Raw genomic sequence first — 18,027 nt, 5'->3', positions numbered from 1 at the left:
CAATGGTGATATTGCAGTTTCACACTTCAGGGACCTTTTCTTGTCAGGTATTAGATCTGCCAACATACATGTAGGGTGACTGTAGGCCAAACTAAACCAAATGTTTACAGCACATGACTTCTCCCAAGGAATCCTGGGGACTGTAGTTTGTTAAGGGTGCTGAGACTTGTAACTCTGTGAGAGTAAAACTACAGTACCCAAGATTCTTTGGAGGAAGTAATGTGCTTTAAATATAATGTGAGTATGCAGCCTATGGGTTAAGAAACATTGTTCAAAGAAAATGGGCTACACTTCTTTGACAAGTCTTATGTGTTCTTTGCCTAGGTTTCTTTTAGGATCATTATGTAACTCAGCCTACGCTGCTGGCAAAAACTTGACTGTCCGTAGATATATATTGTTATAGGACTTGTAGATGCTAGAATTTAATTAAGGCTTGTGTGTTAAAGCTGTGAATCAGACCCCCAAGTCTTAGAATGTAATCAAAGCTAGTGTGTACTAGACACTTCTAATCCTTAAATTAGCATGTGAGAAAGACTAATTCCATAGGCAAGCTTCCTAAATTGTGTATTAGACACTTCTAGGCCTAGGAAATTAACACGTATGATTATTTCCTTTGATGAGTTAGCCTGGGGTAATGAGTCGTTAACAAGAGGATTAAAGGGGAATCTGGCCTCTCCCAGTGTTACAAAAAGCAGGGGAATAGGTTAGCAAGAGATGTGGCTTGAGGGAGCAACGTAAGTGGCAGGGCAAGGACGCTGCTGTCCGTATGGAAGAATCAGGGGCCCTCTTGGGTTGTATATAGTCATATCTCATAACTCATGTTGCGATAGGTTCATGTTGCGAACCCGGCAGTGTATACTTCTGGGTTTCACCATGCACGCTTCGCACATGTGCAGAAGTGCTTTCGTGCTTGCACAGAAGCGCCACTCTAGTTACGGACTTTTCGGGGTGTGAACGGCACTTGGGAACGGATCGAGTCCATAACTAGAGGTAGTACCACTGTACATGTAAACAAACCATATACTGTATCACAAAAACAAACCATATATCATAAAGACACCGCAGTCTCCGCTGTGCCTCATTGTCCAAAAGGAAACACAGACTTGCTGTCAAGTGTGCCTGGAACTCCCTGGAATCTCACACTGCTGTGGAGCTTGGGGGTGGCATGTAGCAGTGTATTTCCAGGCACAATTCAAAGGGCTGGTTATGAAGCCATCTGGCTTAGGCCCAGGCTATCTGAAAGACCATATTATCACATATGAACCTGCCTGGGCTGAGAGATCTTCAGAAGAGGCCCTTTTCTCTGCCCTTTCACCACCACAGGTGCAGATATGGGAGAGGGCCTTCTCAGTGGCTGCTCCCAGGCTTTGGAATGCCCTTCCTCAAGAGGCCAGACTGGCTCCCTCATCGCTGGCAAGTGATTTTTTTTTTATTTCAACAGTCAGGCGTCCCTTTATCTTTACAGTTTAGGCCAATAAAATAGCCTGGGGTTACGGTAAATGTCCCTCCTCTACTGCAGCTGCAACCCAAAGTGGTTGCCCATGTAAGATGCTTTTAATAAAAAGTGGTTGTGGTGGGGAGAAATGTCAGGAGCCCTTATAATGGACATGTTGAACTGCATCTCAGAGGGAAGAGATGCATGGGATCGCTGTGATCAACTGCGTTCAGAGCTGAGGAATTATTAAATGCATGGTGGCTGGTGGTTTTGCAAGAAACAAAAAGAAGCAGTCCCTTTTACTTTTGGCTTTATGTTTATTATTTTACAAAGATTAGGAGTTATCTAATTTAAGTATAAAAATATGCCCCCCTCCCCCGTTCAAATAGTGTGTGCTCTTAATAGTTTTGAATGCAGAGTGTAGCAAAGAACCTAGGACAGGCAGAGAGCAATTTCTAACCAGTGAAGACCCACAAGCAATTGAGACGTTAATACAAAGATAATAAACTAGCAGTGCAATGTTATAAACATGAAGCAGCTTTACATTATCAAAAACAATACAGCTTTTTAAATACAGAAATAGCACCTTTTACAAAAGGAACTGAAATATGTAAACGTGGTATATTATATTATTCAAGTATTAAGTTATACACACACTCTCCCCCCTGCAAACGGGTTAGTGCCATAGTACCAGAGTTAAGGTTTTTCACAAGCCCTGAAATCCTGCACAAGTCAGTGCATGAGCACTTGCATCAGTGCAAATGAATGCTTGCCTCTGCTGAAGAAGTTTTGCCACAGGTTCTGTGAAACAGGAGTCAAAAGACAAAACACCACATTCTGGGTCACCAGACCTGCAGGCTCCTGCTTTCACCACCAAAAGCTGCAGTTTCACACTTGCTTCTGTTTACAAGCAGTCTTTTAATAGTAAGAAGGTTGGCTCCAGAAGCAAACCTTGGCCTGTTTACACCACCACTTTGGCTGCCAAATCTGATTCCCCTCTCACTAGCTATATGCAACAGGTGCTGGTGCACAGAAAATTTGAATCTAGCCGATTCTCCAGTTCATGCAACCCAAGTATCTTTAACTTCACTCTCCTCTCCATACCTTGCTTGCAAATACAGCTGACAGAGGTAGCAGCAAGCCTAGCACAGCTACAGTCTTAAACTTCCAGCCTAGGGATAAAGTGGCAGCGGTTTGCAGATGTTCGTGCCTTACAGATAGCTTTTTTGCCCTGGTAGTTCTGTGATGCTGGATGTTCAAACAATCACTTCACCACTTCCTATCCTGTCACCAACGCAGCTAAAATATGCCCAAGAAAGCAAGTACAGTCGTACCTCGGAAGTCGAACGGAATGCGTTCCGGAAGTCCGTTTGACTTCCAAAACATTCGGAAACCAAGGCACAGCTTCTGCAACCCAGAAGTTGCAGAACCAATGTTGGACGTTTGGGTTCCAAAGAACGTTCACAAACGGGAGAACTCACTTCCAGGTCTGCGGCGCTCGGGAGCCAAAACCTTCAAGTCACAAGGTGTTCGTCTTCCGAGGTACTACTGTATTGGTTACTGAATGTATAGTTCTATTGATCATGAAAAAACAAGACATACTGTCTTTTAATGTTTTAGAATCAAGAGATTTTCATCCGCCTTAATTGCTGAGAACCACCCCTTTATTGCCACATGTAATGCATATGGGATTACTAATTAAGAGCAGGCACATCAGCTATCTTTCTGTTAAGAGAAACAGTATCCTTTGAGCAAAAGAGGAACAGACTTGAGTACACCAGTAAATCAGGCACCTGCCGCAATTATGCTTGGCAACAGTTGTTACTAAACAGAAGATTACACTTCATGTGGGAAAACTTGAATGTGGGTGAATAAAACAATGCATTGGGTAAAAGTCACAAAAATGTGAAAATTCTGTAGTGTAAAAAGTTTTGTTTTAAGGTCCTCTTCCTTCATGTTCTTCAATCTCCTATTGTGATTGAACTAAAGAGATTTAAGAAACATTAAGTTGCACTACACTCCTTGTAAGGCTGTTATTGGTCTATTCTAACATAAAAATACAATATTCCCAAATTATTTTGCAGCTCTAAAATTAATTACTTAATTTTCATAACACATTCATTATTCAAAACTAAATGAACCAAAGTATCTTGTCACACAAAACCATTGTTCTTTCTTAAACCTGGTGAAATGAAAGTTCAGAAAACTTTTCTGACCTCAAGAAATGTACATCATGGCTACAAAGTCATCCCTAGGTTAAAAAGAAGAAGAGAGAGCCAGCCACACTATCTATTTACTTGATTTAAAAATGAAAAATATCATGATGAATTTTCTTTTAAAATCAGCAATGTCACGTTAGTCTAGGAAACTGGTGAAATAAATGCAAAAGTATGCACTGCCCAGTTAATTTGTAAAATGTTAACCCATTTCCAGCAGCAGACTCTAAACTGACTTGTTTCCTTTCTATAGTGTAAGTAAATGAAGAGTGGCTCATAAATTAATGCAACCCTTTCACTGATCACTCCATAATTTTTCTATTTCCATGCCGGGATACAGATCCTCCATTTCTTTCTGTCATAAATCCAATCTTTCCACAGCAGCCACTCATGCCATAAATACCGTGCTCAAAGGATTATCTTGATGAAAACTAGACCTGTTATTGTGTAATTCATAGAAGTCCACATTATAGGCAAATCTGCCCAACTAACGACAATTTCTTTCAAGCTTCAGAGCCAGTGGCAGAATTACAGAACATGCTTTGCCATATATTGAACCTTGGCTCAATAAGAAAAACACAGTGGTACTTCGGTTGTCGAATGTAATCCGTTCTGGAAGACTGTTCCGACTTCTGAAACGTTAGGCACAAAGGGCGGTCAGCAAAGTCAGTGGAGAAATTTTTTTTAAAAAAATGCAGCGGAAGCCATTCGACTTCTGAGGTGCATCAAAAACAGAAGCAATTACTTCTTGGTTTTCGGTGTTCGGCTTCCGAAACATTCGGCTTCCGAGATGCTTGAAAACCGAGGTACCACTGTATATGGGATTGTCACTGCAATCCTTTACACTTACCTGGTAGTAAACCCCATTCTATACAATGGGGCATATTTCCAAGTAGTTAAGTATAGAATTACACTACAGTGGTATCTTGGTTCTCAAACGGCTTGGCTCCTGAACAAATTGGCTCCCAAACGCCGCAAACCTGAAAGTGTTGTGGTTTGCGAATGTTTTTTGGAAGCTGAACGTCCAAAGCAGCTTCTGCTTGACTGCAGGAAGCTCCTGCAGCCAATCAGAAGCCGCAGCTTGGTTTTCGAACGGTTTCAGGAGTCGAACGGACTCCTGGAACGGATTAAGTTCGAGAACCAAGGTACCACTGTGTATTTAAACTAGAGATGAATTTCTACCATACACACTTCAGAGACTCCTTATTCTTGAAGCAACCTATTACACCCCCTATAGTGTTGGGGACAGGCCTTTGTGTCAATTGATAATTAGCTGGTACGTTTTGTGCAGAAAACAAGGACACAGAGAAACTATGAAGTTCACTAGTACGAACCCCACTGAAATATTTTAAACTTCACAGTTGTTTTGGTCTTAAAGTATTTCACATGAATACATTCACTCCTACTGTAAGTTATCAGACGTCTCCGCTTTTAACAAGTGCAGGGGAAACTGTACATCAATAACATTCAAGTACTCCACAAAAGTCTGTTTTTCTGAAGTTGCAATACTTCAATGTTGTAGCAAAGAAGCACCGGCTCCTACACTTTTTTTTTTACTTAGAGGTCCCCCTTGGTCTATCCTGCATACTTAAGCAGGACAGCGTGTTTGTAAAAGAGCATTTCCCCTATATAAGTGCTAGCCAGCTTCCCCCAGTTTTGGACTTCGGAACAGACCCTGATAAACCTGCTCACATAACTGATCACTAATACAATTTTATAAACTTCCCAAAGAGAACCTGATGCTCCCTTCTATCAGCATGCACATAATTCAGATTTTAACAGGTATTAATATTTCCACAGCTGGGGTGATTCACGAGGAAGAACATCAACAGCGTAGTTGGCAAATGAACAGTGGGCAAGCGTGCCTGTTTTTAATGTAATAACTGAATATTTCTGTAAAAAAAGTTTAAGGCACTGCATCCTAAGCTGCCCACACCTCTGCTGTGAGCAGGATTAGTCAGAGCTGTTGCTGGAGATCTCTAATCTTCTTTGAACAGAGCTTGCCGTTCTGCTCTGGTTGCCTTCGCTTTTCCGCCATGCTGCAGGGTCTTCAAGGCTGCCAGGGGTCTTGAAAAACACTTCTTGGGGTGTGGAATGCATGTTCTTAGGAGTCAGCGGGGCTGCAGAAGACTATTTGTAGGGAGAGACAAAACCAATTCAGTAGCTGTTCTCTTTCAAATCCAATTCATCTAGCTCAGAGAGGTGGGGGGAACCTGTGGCCCTTTAGATACTGCGAGGTCACAAGTCTCATAATCTCTGACCCTTGACTATTCCGGCTGAGGCTGTAAAGAGTTCAGCATCATTTTGAGGTTCCCTGCCTCTGCAATCACTAAAATGAGTTGCAGATTGAGGTTGAATGGAGCGAGCAATTTCTAGATGATAGCCATGGTCTTATAACCAATCTCTTCCCCCATTAAAACTGTTGATTTGTTTTGGTGGGAAAACCATGGGTGTAAGGAAGTTTGTCCCTCAGCCTATTTGAATTTGACCACCACATAGAACAGAAACCATTCAAATCTAGTATGAATGAATGTATGCCACTATGACAGGACAACCCCTGTATTAGCAGCACTTACCCAAATATCTAATTATCCCAGCCTTTAAGAGGCTCCAGTCAAAAAACAAAGCTGGACTCCACTCACAAGAGTTCCAGAGAATGATGGTGTTTAACATTAAAACAAGAGTGCTTAACTTTTAAGCATGCACTCAGTTGTATAGGATTGCATTAATTCGCCCTAGTTGCATGGTTCCTGATTGGGTGACACCCCATAAAAAGGAATTCCTTTACTGAAATCAACAAGAGAGTTACTGTGGTCTAGGGGTTAGTGTCAGATTAAGACTTGGGAGACCAGTGCTCAAATCCCCACTCAGCCATGAAACTCAATGGGTGGCCTCGGGCCAGTCACAGCCTAAACCACCTTGCAGAGTTGTGGAGATGAAAGAAAGAAGGGGAAAACCTTGAGCAACTTGGAGAAAAAGATGGGATAGAAATACAATAAATACATAAAACCTGCGTAGGTCGCAAGTCCATATATGTGCTGGAGCTTATTATAAAGATGAGTGACTTTGCCGTGTGCAAGTGAGCGGAGGAGAATCCTAAATCCTAGCTTCATTTATAAATAAGCACCTGGCTGATTTCATAAATAGGAACTGCTGTTTACAAAATAATAAAATAAAACGTTTAGGAATTTTATGATCTTCAGCTGCCACAAAAGCACCAGTTTTGAAACGTAAGGTGATTTGGTTTAAACAGATGCATTTTACGCGCTCCCAATCTGAGCTTCATCCACACCCTATCTTTGCATCCTCACCTGCTGGAATTTCAGGAGGGTGACTGGGTGCCCCATGCAAACCGGCGAGTCTGCTTTAACGGAGCCGCAGGCAGACCCGAGGACAGGGCTCAGGTGTACAGCTGGCTGAATCTGCTGGTGCGGCTCCAGCGTTGGTAGCTGTGATGAATTTGGAGTGACGACTGCTGCTGGGGTCCCAATAAAAACAGGCGTTGTAGGTGCCAGGCCAGGCATTCTGAAATTCATGCACGTGACATTTGAGAAGGAGCCGGCAGGAGCGGAAGAAAGTTGGCTTGTGACTGCTGGGGAATAGATGAGAGGGAACGGTGCCAAGGCCGTAGATGGAACCATCATACAGGGAACGTTAAGCGAAGGCAAACGGCTTGAAGACAGGTTGACGGGACCAGGAGCTTGGTTGGCAGGAAACAGGAAATTAAACCCATTCAATCCTAAACAACAGAGAGAAGAACAGAGGCAGACATTTGCAGTTAGATGAGACAGTAACTGGTGGGATTTGCCTAGTTGGCCCCACCAGTGTAAGCCCTGTTCGACTTCTGCTTGCACAATGGTGTTCTCCTCCCCCAAACTGACTTGTGTGTGTGTGTTTGTGATGAGAACCTCCAGACCAAAATACTGGGGAAACGCGACCCTGAATTCCATCCATTGTATATCCTTTTCTCTTGAGAAAGGGCCAAGGTTGGTTCATGGGCTAGGGGTTCTCCAACTCTGCTGTAGATTACATTTGCAAACTACTGGCCCGATGGCCATAGTAGCTGGGGCTGATGAGACTTGGGAGACACAGCACCTGGGGCACTACCTTGCCCGCTACTCTTTCTACAGGGCATGTTAAGAGTGTTAAGCTTGAAAAATAAAAAAATCTGGACAGCTTCTGCTAAGCTTTACGAAGTAGAGATGATCTAGTAGACCGATAGCATGACTTCTCCATGCCATCCCAGACTTGGGGCAAGCTGTGCTACAACAAAGGGGATAGGTAACAGTGATAGGATTTAGATTTGGAAATTCGACCTCCCTACCTAGTAATTGGTCGGCATTTTGCATGCACCTAGTTTAAAGTATGTTCTGGCTAGATGCTACATCAGTACCTAGTTCCCAAGAGTAGCCTTACCAGCTGCAGGCTGCACATAGAGATACTGTGGCAAGAAGGACTGCTTGCCATTTTCTTGAGAGGCCTGTTCATTTTCCTTTGCATTTTCTTTCGAACACTTATTCCTAAATGGCTTTTCTTGCTCCCAAGTTTCCAAAGGTTTAGCAGCTTCTATAGCAGCAGGCACCCCTGCTTCAAACTGAAGTTGGTCAATGGGACTGCAGTTATGATCTGAGGCAGATTCTGCATCTGTTGGCTTAGCGTTCTTCTAAGAAAGAGAAAAGCACAATTCATTTCATTAAAGAAATGCAAAACAAAAGAGGTGCAGCTCTATTATGGGACTAGGACCCTAGCACAAATTATGTCTAGCTTTGAAAGGTTAAAAATAGTTGATCAAGGGATAAATTTATCATAAAATAGCTTTTTTTATTAGGGTCCTCCCCTACCCACCAAACCCAAAAACGAAATGAAGCTTTGATTTCCAATGCAGAACTGGCAGGAGTTAATTCATGCAACTGGCAAAAAATGACAAAGTAGTAAGAACCAATCATTTGTTTCTGAATGAGATACAGCAAGGACTGCTAAAATCTGGAACAGGAAGCTGGGTGGGCAATGACTTAGTGATAGCATTTTGCCCTTGTTCAGTCTGACTGATAACTTGGGAGCGATTTTGCATCCAAATCCACTCATTAAGGAATCCTTCTGCTACAATGTCTGATTTGATTCACTGGAATGACTCATCTAGGCTTATTTGCATGGCATGTGGCACATTGCGGAGGTGTTGGTGGACCGGTGCTTCTGAGCAAATGGTGGGGGCCAAATGGCATTTTGACTTCTTCAAACTCTAGGAGACGTTTCGTTTATTTGCTTTCCTCTTCCAATACTGGAGGGATTGCACGCAGAATCATGGAGTTGGAAGGGACCCTAAGGAAGAGATTCCTTCAATGCAGGAATACACAGCTGTCCCATATAGGGACTGAACCTGCAACCTCGGTGTTCTCAACACCACGCTCTTAACAAACTGTGCTAGCCAAAAAAACATTCCTTGCCATTTATCACATGTCTCTATGATGACTTCTGCAGCACAGAGGGGAAGCAAATACCTCACGCTTTACAGCAAACACGTCAGGGGCAATCAATGCTGCCTAGTTCTCTGCAGTATGCTAATTCGCCTAGGTGAGGGTCATTTCAGTACAACCTTCCATTTCTCCTGCTGCAATCAAAACCTGGATATTGGTCCAATGTATTTCTCTTACCTTAGATACCACCAGTGAAATGGGACCATCGCTCTGCTCCAGACTCTGCCTTTTTGCCGTCGGTTCCTCTTCAGTGGGAGGAACACGCCATTGGGAACTCCGCTTCTGACCTTTAACTGGAGACTCGGCCCCTTCTGATGGGCAGGGTGAAGCCTGGCCCTTGAGGTCCCAATTTCCCTTTTCTGGAGGACTTCCCCTCGAGAGACTCTCATGAAGACTGCCACACAGCATGTACAGAGAGGGAGATGGCAAGTAAACAAAAGGTTGGTTGGAGAGCACAGTGGTTTTGCCAGCCTCTGACTTGGAAGCCGATAAAGGCAGACCTTGGTCATTTATCCCATTTGGTAGAGATGGCTGTGACGTGTCTGAGCTTGCATTTGAGGGAGGGAAGGTGTTAAGACAATAGTCTGAGTCTCCAGAAAGAACAGAGAAAGGGGGAATGATGCCCAGGTTTCCTGCCGCTTCGAGACTTTTGCTATAAAGACAAGGGGAGAGTTAGTTAGTCTAGAACCATGGCACACGCTATTCTTGCTCTACTAAGAAAAACCTGATTTATTCTACTGGCTTAGGAAAGAACTAAATCACCAAAACGTTTGCATGTGTGTGTCTATTTATTCCAGTTTAGGATGGGAAAATCCAATGAACAAGATTAGGCCTGAGGAAGGCTTGTTGCAATTTTCTGACGTGCACTGAAGCCTTCACACCAGAAGGGTGAGATATAAGTGTTTCAATGAAAAACAAATTAAAATAAACAATCTGCTCTGTTACAAAATGGCAGTGCCAAATAAAAAACACACACCCTCCTACTGTCATTGCCGCCCTTTTTAATGGCTTCACCTAGATTCAGACACTAACTAGAACATTATGTGATAGGTCACCATGTTATTACATGAGCAATTTTCTGTGCAAAAGGTAAAAGGGGTTTAAAATTTATGCTAGACTTGTAAAAGAATAGGAGAACTGACACTCTATAAAGAGCTGTGTGGCCAAGGTGCTAGCTGATCAGTGTTATTCATGACAACACTCACAATGATGAGTACTCATTTCAGGAATTTTTATTTGCCTTATGAAATGAGCACTGGAGGCCAAACAAGATTCTCAGCAAGCTGTCTCTGCCGTGTTTAAGTTTAAGATGGTGCCATACACATTTTACTCAACTTTAAATTCACATAAAGGACCACATCCTTGGATTTAATCCATCGCAATATTAGAACACCTGCGTTATCAGGATAAAATGGCCACTGGGTAACACAAGCTTTATTTAAACCCAGCTTCCTCTTTATATTTGTTATACAGTCTCTCCAAGGTAGCACAGATAATTTTCGGAGGTGCCATTCATTCTATTTTAGTGCAACCAAAGCTTCAAATTAGAGAGCTTCAAAATGTCTACCTTTGTTAAAACGTTAGATAGTTGTTTACTTCACTTAGTGGGATGCATATTTTCACAACTATCAAGGAAACATCACACCGAGTTCACTTTATTCTGTGTGCTGCACCTTGTGCAAAGCCAAAATTTGTTCAAGTCTAATGAGCAATCCAACTGGAGCAGCTGCTGTACCCCATGAAACTCTTCGTGAAACACGCAAAGACACAAACTGTTACTGAACCATGGCCTGTTCTCATAACATATGGATGTTGCACAACAGCTAAACTTGGAAGACTGAAGCTCATTTTAATGCAGACCAAAGCTTTTGCAGAGTATCAAGCTTTAAAATCCACAACATACCTTGCGTCATCTTCCATCTTCTGGCAGCAAACAGATGCTAGATTTATCATTTTGGAGCAGCAGTCATCTGAAGAATGAAGGAAAAGCAGAACACTGAATTAATTACCAACGGATGACGGTTATGTTTGTACCGTATGAGAAACAGCCATGCAAACACCCAATCATGTCCTCTTGAGAAACAACTAAAATTCACAGAGAGACATGAACTTAGGAAAACAGGCAGCACCGTTGATGAGTACTGTTTCAGGGACCATGTATATAGGATCTGGTAATTATGCATTTTCTAGGCTCCGTCTCAGATGGGGCTGCAATGGAAGTATTGAGAGCATTCTTCGCTACACTCCCAGTTCTTCCTTTGAAGTCACAACCTGAAGTTTCAATCACTTGACATCAGATCTCAGATGACTGTCACCCTCAAAGTGATTTGCAGTAGGCTGGGCACTGCAGGTCCTTTCTCTAGCCTATATGAAAATACAGGTGTCCACAAATTTTGGCTGGTCATCGTTGACAGCTAAAACATCTGGTTGCCAGGATGCTTCCCCACTCACCGCTGAGCTTGGGAATGCGTATGACTGTGAGAACAATCATCTTCCCACTCACCCCACAGCTCTTTAGCATGTTCACGTTGAGCTCCAAAGCTAAGCATGATACAAAATCAAAGAATCATAGAATTGTGTAGTTGGAAGGGACCAGGAGGGTTATCTCATCCAACCCCCTGTAATGCAGGGATCTTTTGCCCAATGTGAGGCTCAGCCCCATGACCCTGAGGTTAAGAGTCTCATTCTCTACAAACTGAACTATCCCAGGTCTAGCCCATCCCTTCTCGAGCCCAGAGTTCCTGCAATTGTGCTGCACTTCAGAGATCCTTGAAGAGGCCCTGAAGAACATCACAATATAGATACACATTTCTTTTGAGCTAGGAGGGGGGCCCTGTGTAGGATTCTTCTTGAAGCTGTACCCTCCAAGTGTCTCTGAGGTTCAGTGGAATTGCAGAAATTATTTCCTCCTCTCTCTCCCAGAAATTTGTGGACCCCCCAGTGAAAATGGTGGCCTGGAATTCAGATTGATGTTTTAAACATATTCTATAGCTCAGCCCCGATACTGCCAACTTACACTCAAGCACAGTTTCTTTGCAGTTGGAGAGAGGCAACTCTATTGTTCCATAGGCCAAGGTAACACAGTACTTTCTGAGCTGGGAACCGTGTACCAGGCAGAGATGGGCCAATTGTCATTCTAGTAAAACCTTCAAATCACTTTATAAAGCCTGACAGTGCTGAAGTGTGAAAGTACTATAAACAGGATTGTTCCAGCCAGGTCCATCTTACCAGCAACCATAAAATAATATGTTCTCTTTCCATTTAAAGGGCTTTAATCTGCCTGTGCCAAATTCTAACAAAAGGAGCGCGCTCCAAGTTTAAGCTTGTGGAAAGGGAGCTGCTTTACCCGAAAAGAGATGCACAGACGCACGGCTGTTAGCTGGAAGCTTGTTAGCAGAGCTGGTGGGTTGGAGGAGCACAAGCCCTCCCCAGGTTACCTTGTTTTCCCCTGCGTGGGCTGCTGGGTTCTGAGCTGGCCTTCCTCTTGGCCACTTCGGAAGGCTGAGCCGTGCCAAAAGAAGCATGTCGGGAGAGCCGCTCTTTCCTACCGGCACAGGATTGATGGGGGACACGTGCCGCCCCTTTCGCTTTCGTCAAAGCAGCACAGGTCGGAATCTCCATCTTTATGCCACCTAAACAGATGCATTCTTCTTTAAAATCAGCTCGCCAAAGGATGACCCGCAAGCCACGCTCAACATGAAGCAGCCCTGGAGCATCACTTGGGCAATAAACCAGTTCCATTGACAAAGCAAGACACTTCGCAGGTGAAGTAGAACAGTTATAATCGGAAGCTGCCTACTGAGGCCCCTCGGATGGCACCCTTGCAATGTTAAGGGTTGGGCTTTCTATTCTTCACATTACTCGAGTCTCCTTTACAAAAATATGAGAAACCATTTGAGCCAACCTGGGGTGGGTTGGTGCTGTTAAGGCTGTAAGAAATGCATAAGAAGCTGGCCACAAGGCAAGGTAGGTACACGGCGGTGTGGGGAACAGGACAAAAACCGCTCGGCTGGAAAGGGGAAAGAGGGCGGTCCCCAGGTGTGCCTGGCCTTAAATAGGCTAAGCCCCGCCTCCCCGGCCCGCCAACTGGCGAGCAGGGTCGAAGACACGCCCGGGGATTCCCTGTTCACGCGGGGGCAAAGGGCCAGCCCCCGCGTGTGTGGGAGGGATTAGCCCGCAACCCCCTCTCCTCCCAGGTCGGAAATGGCTTTCTTCACATTACTCGAGTCTCCTTTACAAAAATACAAGAAACCATTTGAGCCAACCTGGGGTGGGTTGGTGCTGTTAAGGCTGTAAGAAATGCATAAGAAGTGATAATGACATAATATAAAGAATATTACCATTGTCTCCAGTGAACTCCACCGGCCCAATCCATTTGAAGGCTGGCTTACGACCTCTTTCCTCTGTTACATGCACTTTCTCGATGAGCCCAAGGCTTGTCAGGACATTGGCAATATCATACAATCTCCGTACCTTTGCTAAAAGAAAACAAGTTTAATTATTGAACAAATGCATTATGTTACATTAAGATGTAACTAACCAGGCTGAAGAACTGCTACCAGTGAACCCAGAAGTCAAATCATGAAGAAGAGTTTGGATTTGATATCCCGCTTTATCACTACCCGAAGGAGTCTCAAAGCGGCTAACATTCTCCTTTCCCTTCCTCCCCCACAACAAACACTTTGTGAGGTGAGTGAGGCTGAGAGACTTCAGAGAAGTGTGACTAGCCCAAGGTCACCCAGCAGCTGCATGTGGAGGAGCGGAGATGCGAACCCGGTTCACCAGATTACGAGTCCACTGCTCTTAACCACACCACCACACTGGCTCCCCATGAGGACTGGGTACAAAAAATATAATATATTTTAGGTCTTTGGGGTGGGTGGATGTGGTCTGAACTATTACTCTTGACCGGTGGATGAATGTCCTAGCAAAATTACTATGCATAAAGATTTATATCTGGAACATGAATACGCCATATTCAATAAGAAAAAAACCATAAAACTAATTGTTTTATATTATAGTCCTTGAGTTCAATGAATTGATTTTAATCCAGCAGGATTGCAGCCTCTTTAAAATGCATTCATAACCCAATCTAGGATAATAAATTTCGTTTCAGAGCTTTGTGTGCTGTTTTCATTTTAGGCAGGACCACAGGGGATCATTTTATCGTTTAGTTTTAAAAATATGTTTTCAGTGCACAGTGGCCAAGGAATCATTTAATATTCGTGTACACGCATGCACACACTTTGCATCATGCACAGGCTAAGTTTTGAACTAGGCTCCTGTATCACCTGCATGACATGATGCAGGGCCATAGTGTTCCATATGAATCCCACCCCCCTAAAAAAATCTGAAAAACCAAGTATATTCCCTTGTGATGTCAGTATGACTGTTATTCTCTGCAGTGACTAAATGATAATTCATCCCAGAAACAATCTTACTTTTAAACTTGCTGTGATCTGCTGTATCCTGGCTTTCTTCTATCAATATTTTCGCTGCTATGTCGAGAGTAACTATCTTGGTCTTGGAGACGAGGAACAGCATGACAAATTTTTGGCTCATAATCCTCAACGACTTGTCCTTTCTGCTGTTTGCAGACGCTGTATTACAAACACAACCCAAGTCTCAGCATGCTACATCTATCACAGCCAAGAAAGCGTTTTGAAGGCTTCTCAAGCAGAAAAAAAGAAAAACATTTCCTTGTTGGGAAGCAGGTTTTTTTTAATGAGCAGAAAATAATTGCCTATAGCAGATGGGCAGTTGCACTTTAATTCTCTTAAGGAAAGAAGGAAGGTCATAGCAAAGTATCTTGAAGGAGTGTGTGGAAAGCAGGACATTCTGTGGATTTTATTCTGTGTATAATATAGGAGCAAAGAAGAGTGAAATCAGAAGTTAGAAGGAAGCACCAGAAGAAAAAGGATATGTAGGTTGATTTATTTCATCTATTTATAAAAGCATTTACATAGCACCATTTATAAATGGCTTTGGCCTTGTATACCTGAAGGAGCGTCTCCACCCCCATCGTTCTGCCCGGACACTGAGGTCCAGCGCCAAGGGCCTTCTGGCAGTTTCCTCACTGTGAGAAGCGAAGTTACAGGGAACCAGGCAGAGGGCCTTCTTGGTAGTGGCGCCTGCCCTGTGGAATGCCCTCCCACCAGATGTCAAGGAAATAAACAACTATCTGACTTTTAGAAGACATCTGAAGGCAGCCCTATTTAGGGAAGTTTTTAATGTTTGCTGTTTTATTGTGTTTTTAATACTCTGTTGGGAGATGCCCAGAGTGGCTGATGAGACCCAGCCAGATGGGCGGGGTATGAATAGATTATTATTATTATTAACTGTAATATCAGGGCAGCGTTTGGGGCAACAAGAGATGGCAATGACGCAAGAGCTGACCCTGGTATAGTTCCACCATTTGTACAAAAAGAAGTCTTGTCCCCCCAAAAGATACAATCATGTTTCAATGGAGTAATTTACTTCAAAAATAAAAATCAAACACCTGTCACATGTTAATGATGGCAAGGACCTCTCTCTTATTCTGCCAGTAGCCTTTGCTAACTTACCAGACGGACAATCTGTCTCCGAGAAGTCAAGCAACTGCCGGTCTTGGAAATCTAGAAAAGTCTCTTTTTTGTGTTCTCCAAATTTACAGTCAAGGTCTAGCTCTTTATGCTGGAAAGAAGCCATAAGTTCTTCATATTTCTGCAGCTCTCCTATTTCCTGGAGGTTTTTGAGCGTTTGACTCAAGCTGTGACGACCGTGCCAACAGTACTGATTCTTAGCTACTCGGCTAACGAGATCAAGAGACTCCAAGACATTCACTATGTCATAAATTCGTCTACGCTCAACCCCTAGATGTGGAACAAAAAGAAAGACAAAGAGAATAAAAGCAAAACATTGCAAAATACACCAAACAAAACAAAACTCCTTTTCCTGGGCACATTACAAGACAAGTCATGGTGGTACAGTATTCTACTTCCAAAACAAGGAACACAATTATGGACTCGTGTTCTACTGTTTAGCAACCAGACAAGATACAGACACAACAGCTGTCAAAAGAGCAAAACTTTTCAGTGGCTCATTAGAGATGTGCTGTAAAGTTACATAACAGAAGAAAACTGGTCTCTTCAGGGCTACTTTCCATATTATACAAGTCATAGAGACTTTCACATAATTCTAGCTGAAGCATTTGCATCACAGCGATGTCTCATGGCCTGCCTGGCCTGACATGTGTGTGTTAGGTAACACCAGAGGGTTAATATGGTGTCTCTGGCTTAAAAACAGTTCCCAAGTCTACCCCTCAGCCTCAACAACTTGTTTTTGAGAGAGGCACCCTGGAGACCGCTTCTGAGCAGGCCTGCATAGGACTGTGTGTTCAAAGTAACCTGTCCAGGTCCTTTGGCTCAGAGTTATCCTATAGGAGGGCTTTTATGGCTTGATCACAATTTGGATCGTAGCCTACATAGCTACTTCTGTTAAAATGATTTATCTTCGTTTGGGTGCCTCAAGGTGGAAGCATTCAGCTTGAGAAGTGCTACATGAATAGCCAATCCCTACATCATCCTTTCATGTCTAGACGCTCTCATTTGAAAAAGCCAATCGAGGGAATGAAAAGCTTTATGTGAGAAGTAGCTCATGATTGTCTATAACAAGACATTTAATGTAATTTAAAATATCAATTAGGCAGTTATTAGTTTGTCACGCAGAACAAGAGAGAACAGGTTGCTGACTACCATCCCAGTGTTAAACTAAGCGGCCTTTGCCACTGCTTAAGGGACAAGCAAAAGTACCAGAGTTCCTAATAACACTGCCTTCTGAGGAATTAGTGTGGCAGTGATAGGAAATCTTCACGTAGTTAGAATCTCTGTCTCTCCCCCACCCCCAATAAAAGAGTAAATAATGTATAGTTACTTAGTCAAAAACAGCATGTGGCTTTGTGGCGCTTGTTACAGCATTAAAATCTACGCAACGATCCTTAAATTTGCATGGCAACATCCATAAATTATCCCCGTTAACAGAAGAAATGCTACTAAACTGTAAACTGCAGTCAAGTACTCAGAGAGAAAGAAAGTTATTCCGGCAGTAGCCAATGTGGTACCCTCTAGGTGTTATGGGCATACACGAGGCACCCCCAACCTTCGGCTCTCCAGATGTTTTGGACTACAATTCCCACCATCCCTGACCACTGGTCCTCTTAGCTAGGGATCATGGGAGTTGTAGGCCAAAACATCTGGAGGGCTGTAGGTTGGGGATGCCTGGCATACATCATCCCCAGACAACACAGCCTATGGTCAGGGATGATTGGACTTGTAGTCCGTAAGATCTGATGGGCACTACATTGGCTGCTCTTTAGGGTTATTCGGAGTGGATGGCAGTGCAGCGGTATGCTGATGAGGCAAGAGAAGGCAGCCTACTTTGTATTAAAACACAGTTGCCGCCCCCCTCCTTCAAGTATTTATTACTACTATTCTAGGATGGACAGGCAGAAGATTTGGAACTGTTGGGCTCTGGGTGTAGTTGAGTTGTTGCTGTGATGTAGAGCTCCCTTGAATTACAATGTCAACGTCCACTTCAACAAGGCTTGGAATTCACCTGGGAAAGGGGATGGTACCGTGAACTTGTGGTAGAGTCATCCACCCATTATTCATGCTCCAGGTGAAGATTTGCAGCTGGGACCAAGCAGTGTCCCTGCATCATCACTCACAGGCTAAGCCACAGATGACACTATTAATTGGAGTTTAGGGAACTATGAAAATGGTGCTCAAGTGGAAGCGGAGAGGTGCCCCCCCTTTCAGCAGCAGATCTGGGGCAGCGAGCCTATAGTGAAAATGACTTAGTGCCCTGCTCAATATTTCTTGACGCTGTCACATCTCATTACATCTTCCATTAAACTTCCTTTAGC

The 18,027-nt window shown here is 43.4% G+C and overlaps 1 protein-coding gene across 3 annotated transcripts in view; it reads right to left on the bottom strand.

Moving 5' to 3' along the window:
* Positions 1–1,732: 1,732 nt before the first annotated feature.
* E2F7 (E2F transcription factor 7) overlaps positions 1,733–18,027 on the bottom strand; it is a 25,114-nt gene continuing 8,819 nt past the window's right edge. For 2 of the 3 annotated variants that reach the window (XM_083699121.1, XM_083699122.1), the window contains exons 5-13: positions 15,689–15,976; positions 14,567–14,725; positions 13,466–13,603; positions 12,563–12,757; positions 11,029–11,095; positions 9,303–9,777; positions 8,068–8,314; positions 6,963–7,390; positions 1,733–5,781 (exon numbers count right to left, since the gene is read on the bottom strand). In XM_083699121.1, coding sequence (XP_083555247.1) covers positions 5,605–5,781; positions 6,963–7,390; positions 8,068–8,314; positions 9,303–9,777; positions 11,029–11,095; positions 12,563–12,757; positions 13,466–13,603; positions 14,567–14,725; positions 15,689–15,976 — 2,174 coding nt within the window. In that variant the 3' untranslated portion in view covers positions 1,733–5,604. The remainder of the gene's footprint in view (positions 5,782–6,962; positions 7,391–8,067; positions 8,315–9,302; positions 9,778–11,028; positions 11,096–12,562; positions 12,758–13,465; positions 13,604–14,566; positions 14,726–15,688; positions 15,977–18,027) is intronic. The other variant, XM_083699123.1, reaches the window with a different exon arrangement.

Source organism: Podarcis gaigeae (genome assembly GCF_964106915.1).
Source record: "Podarcis gaigeae genome assembly, chromosome: 10".
Taxonomy (NCBI): Eukaryota; Metazoa; Chordata; class Lepidosauria; order Squamata; family Lacertidae; genus Podarcis; species Podarcis gaigeae.
Note: the sequence above shows the minus strand (reverse complement) of the source record. Positions and strands in the feature narration are given on the sequence as shown.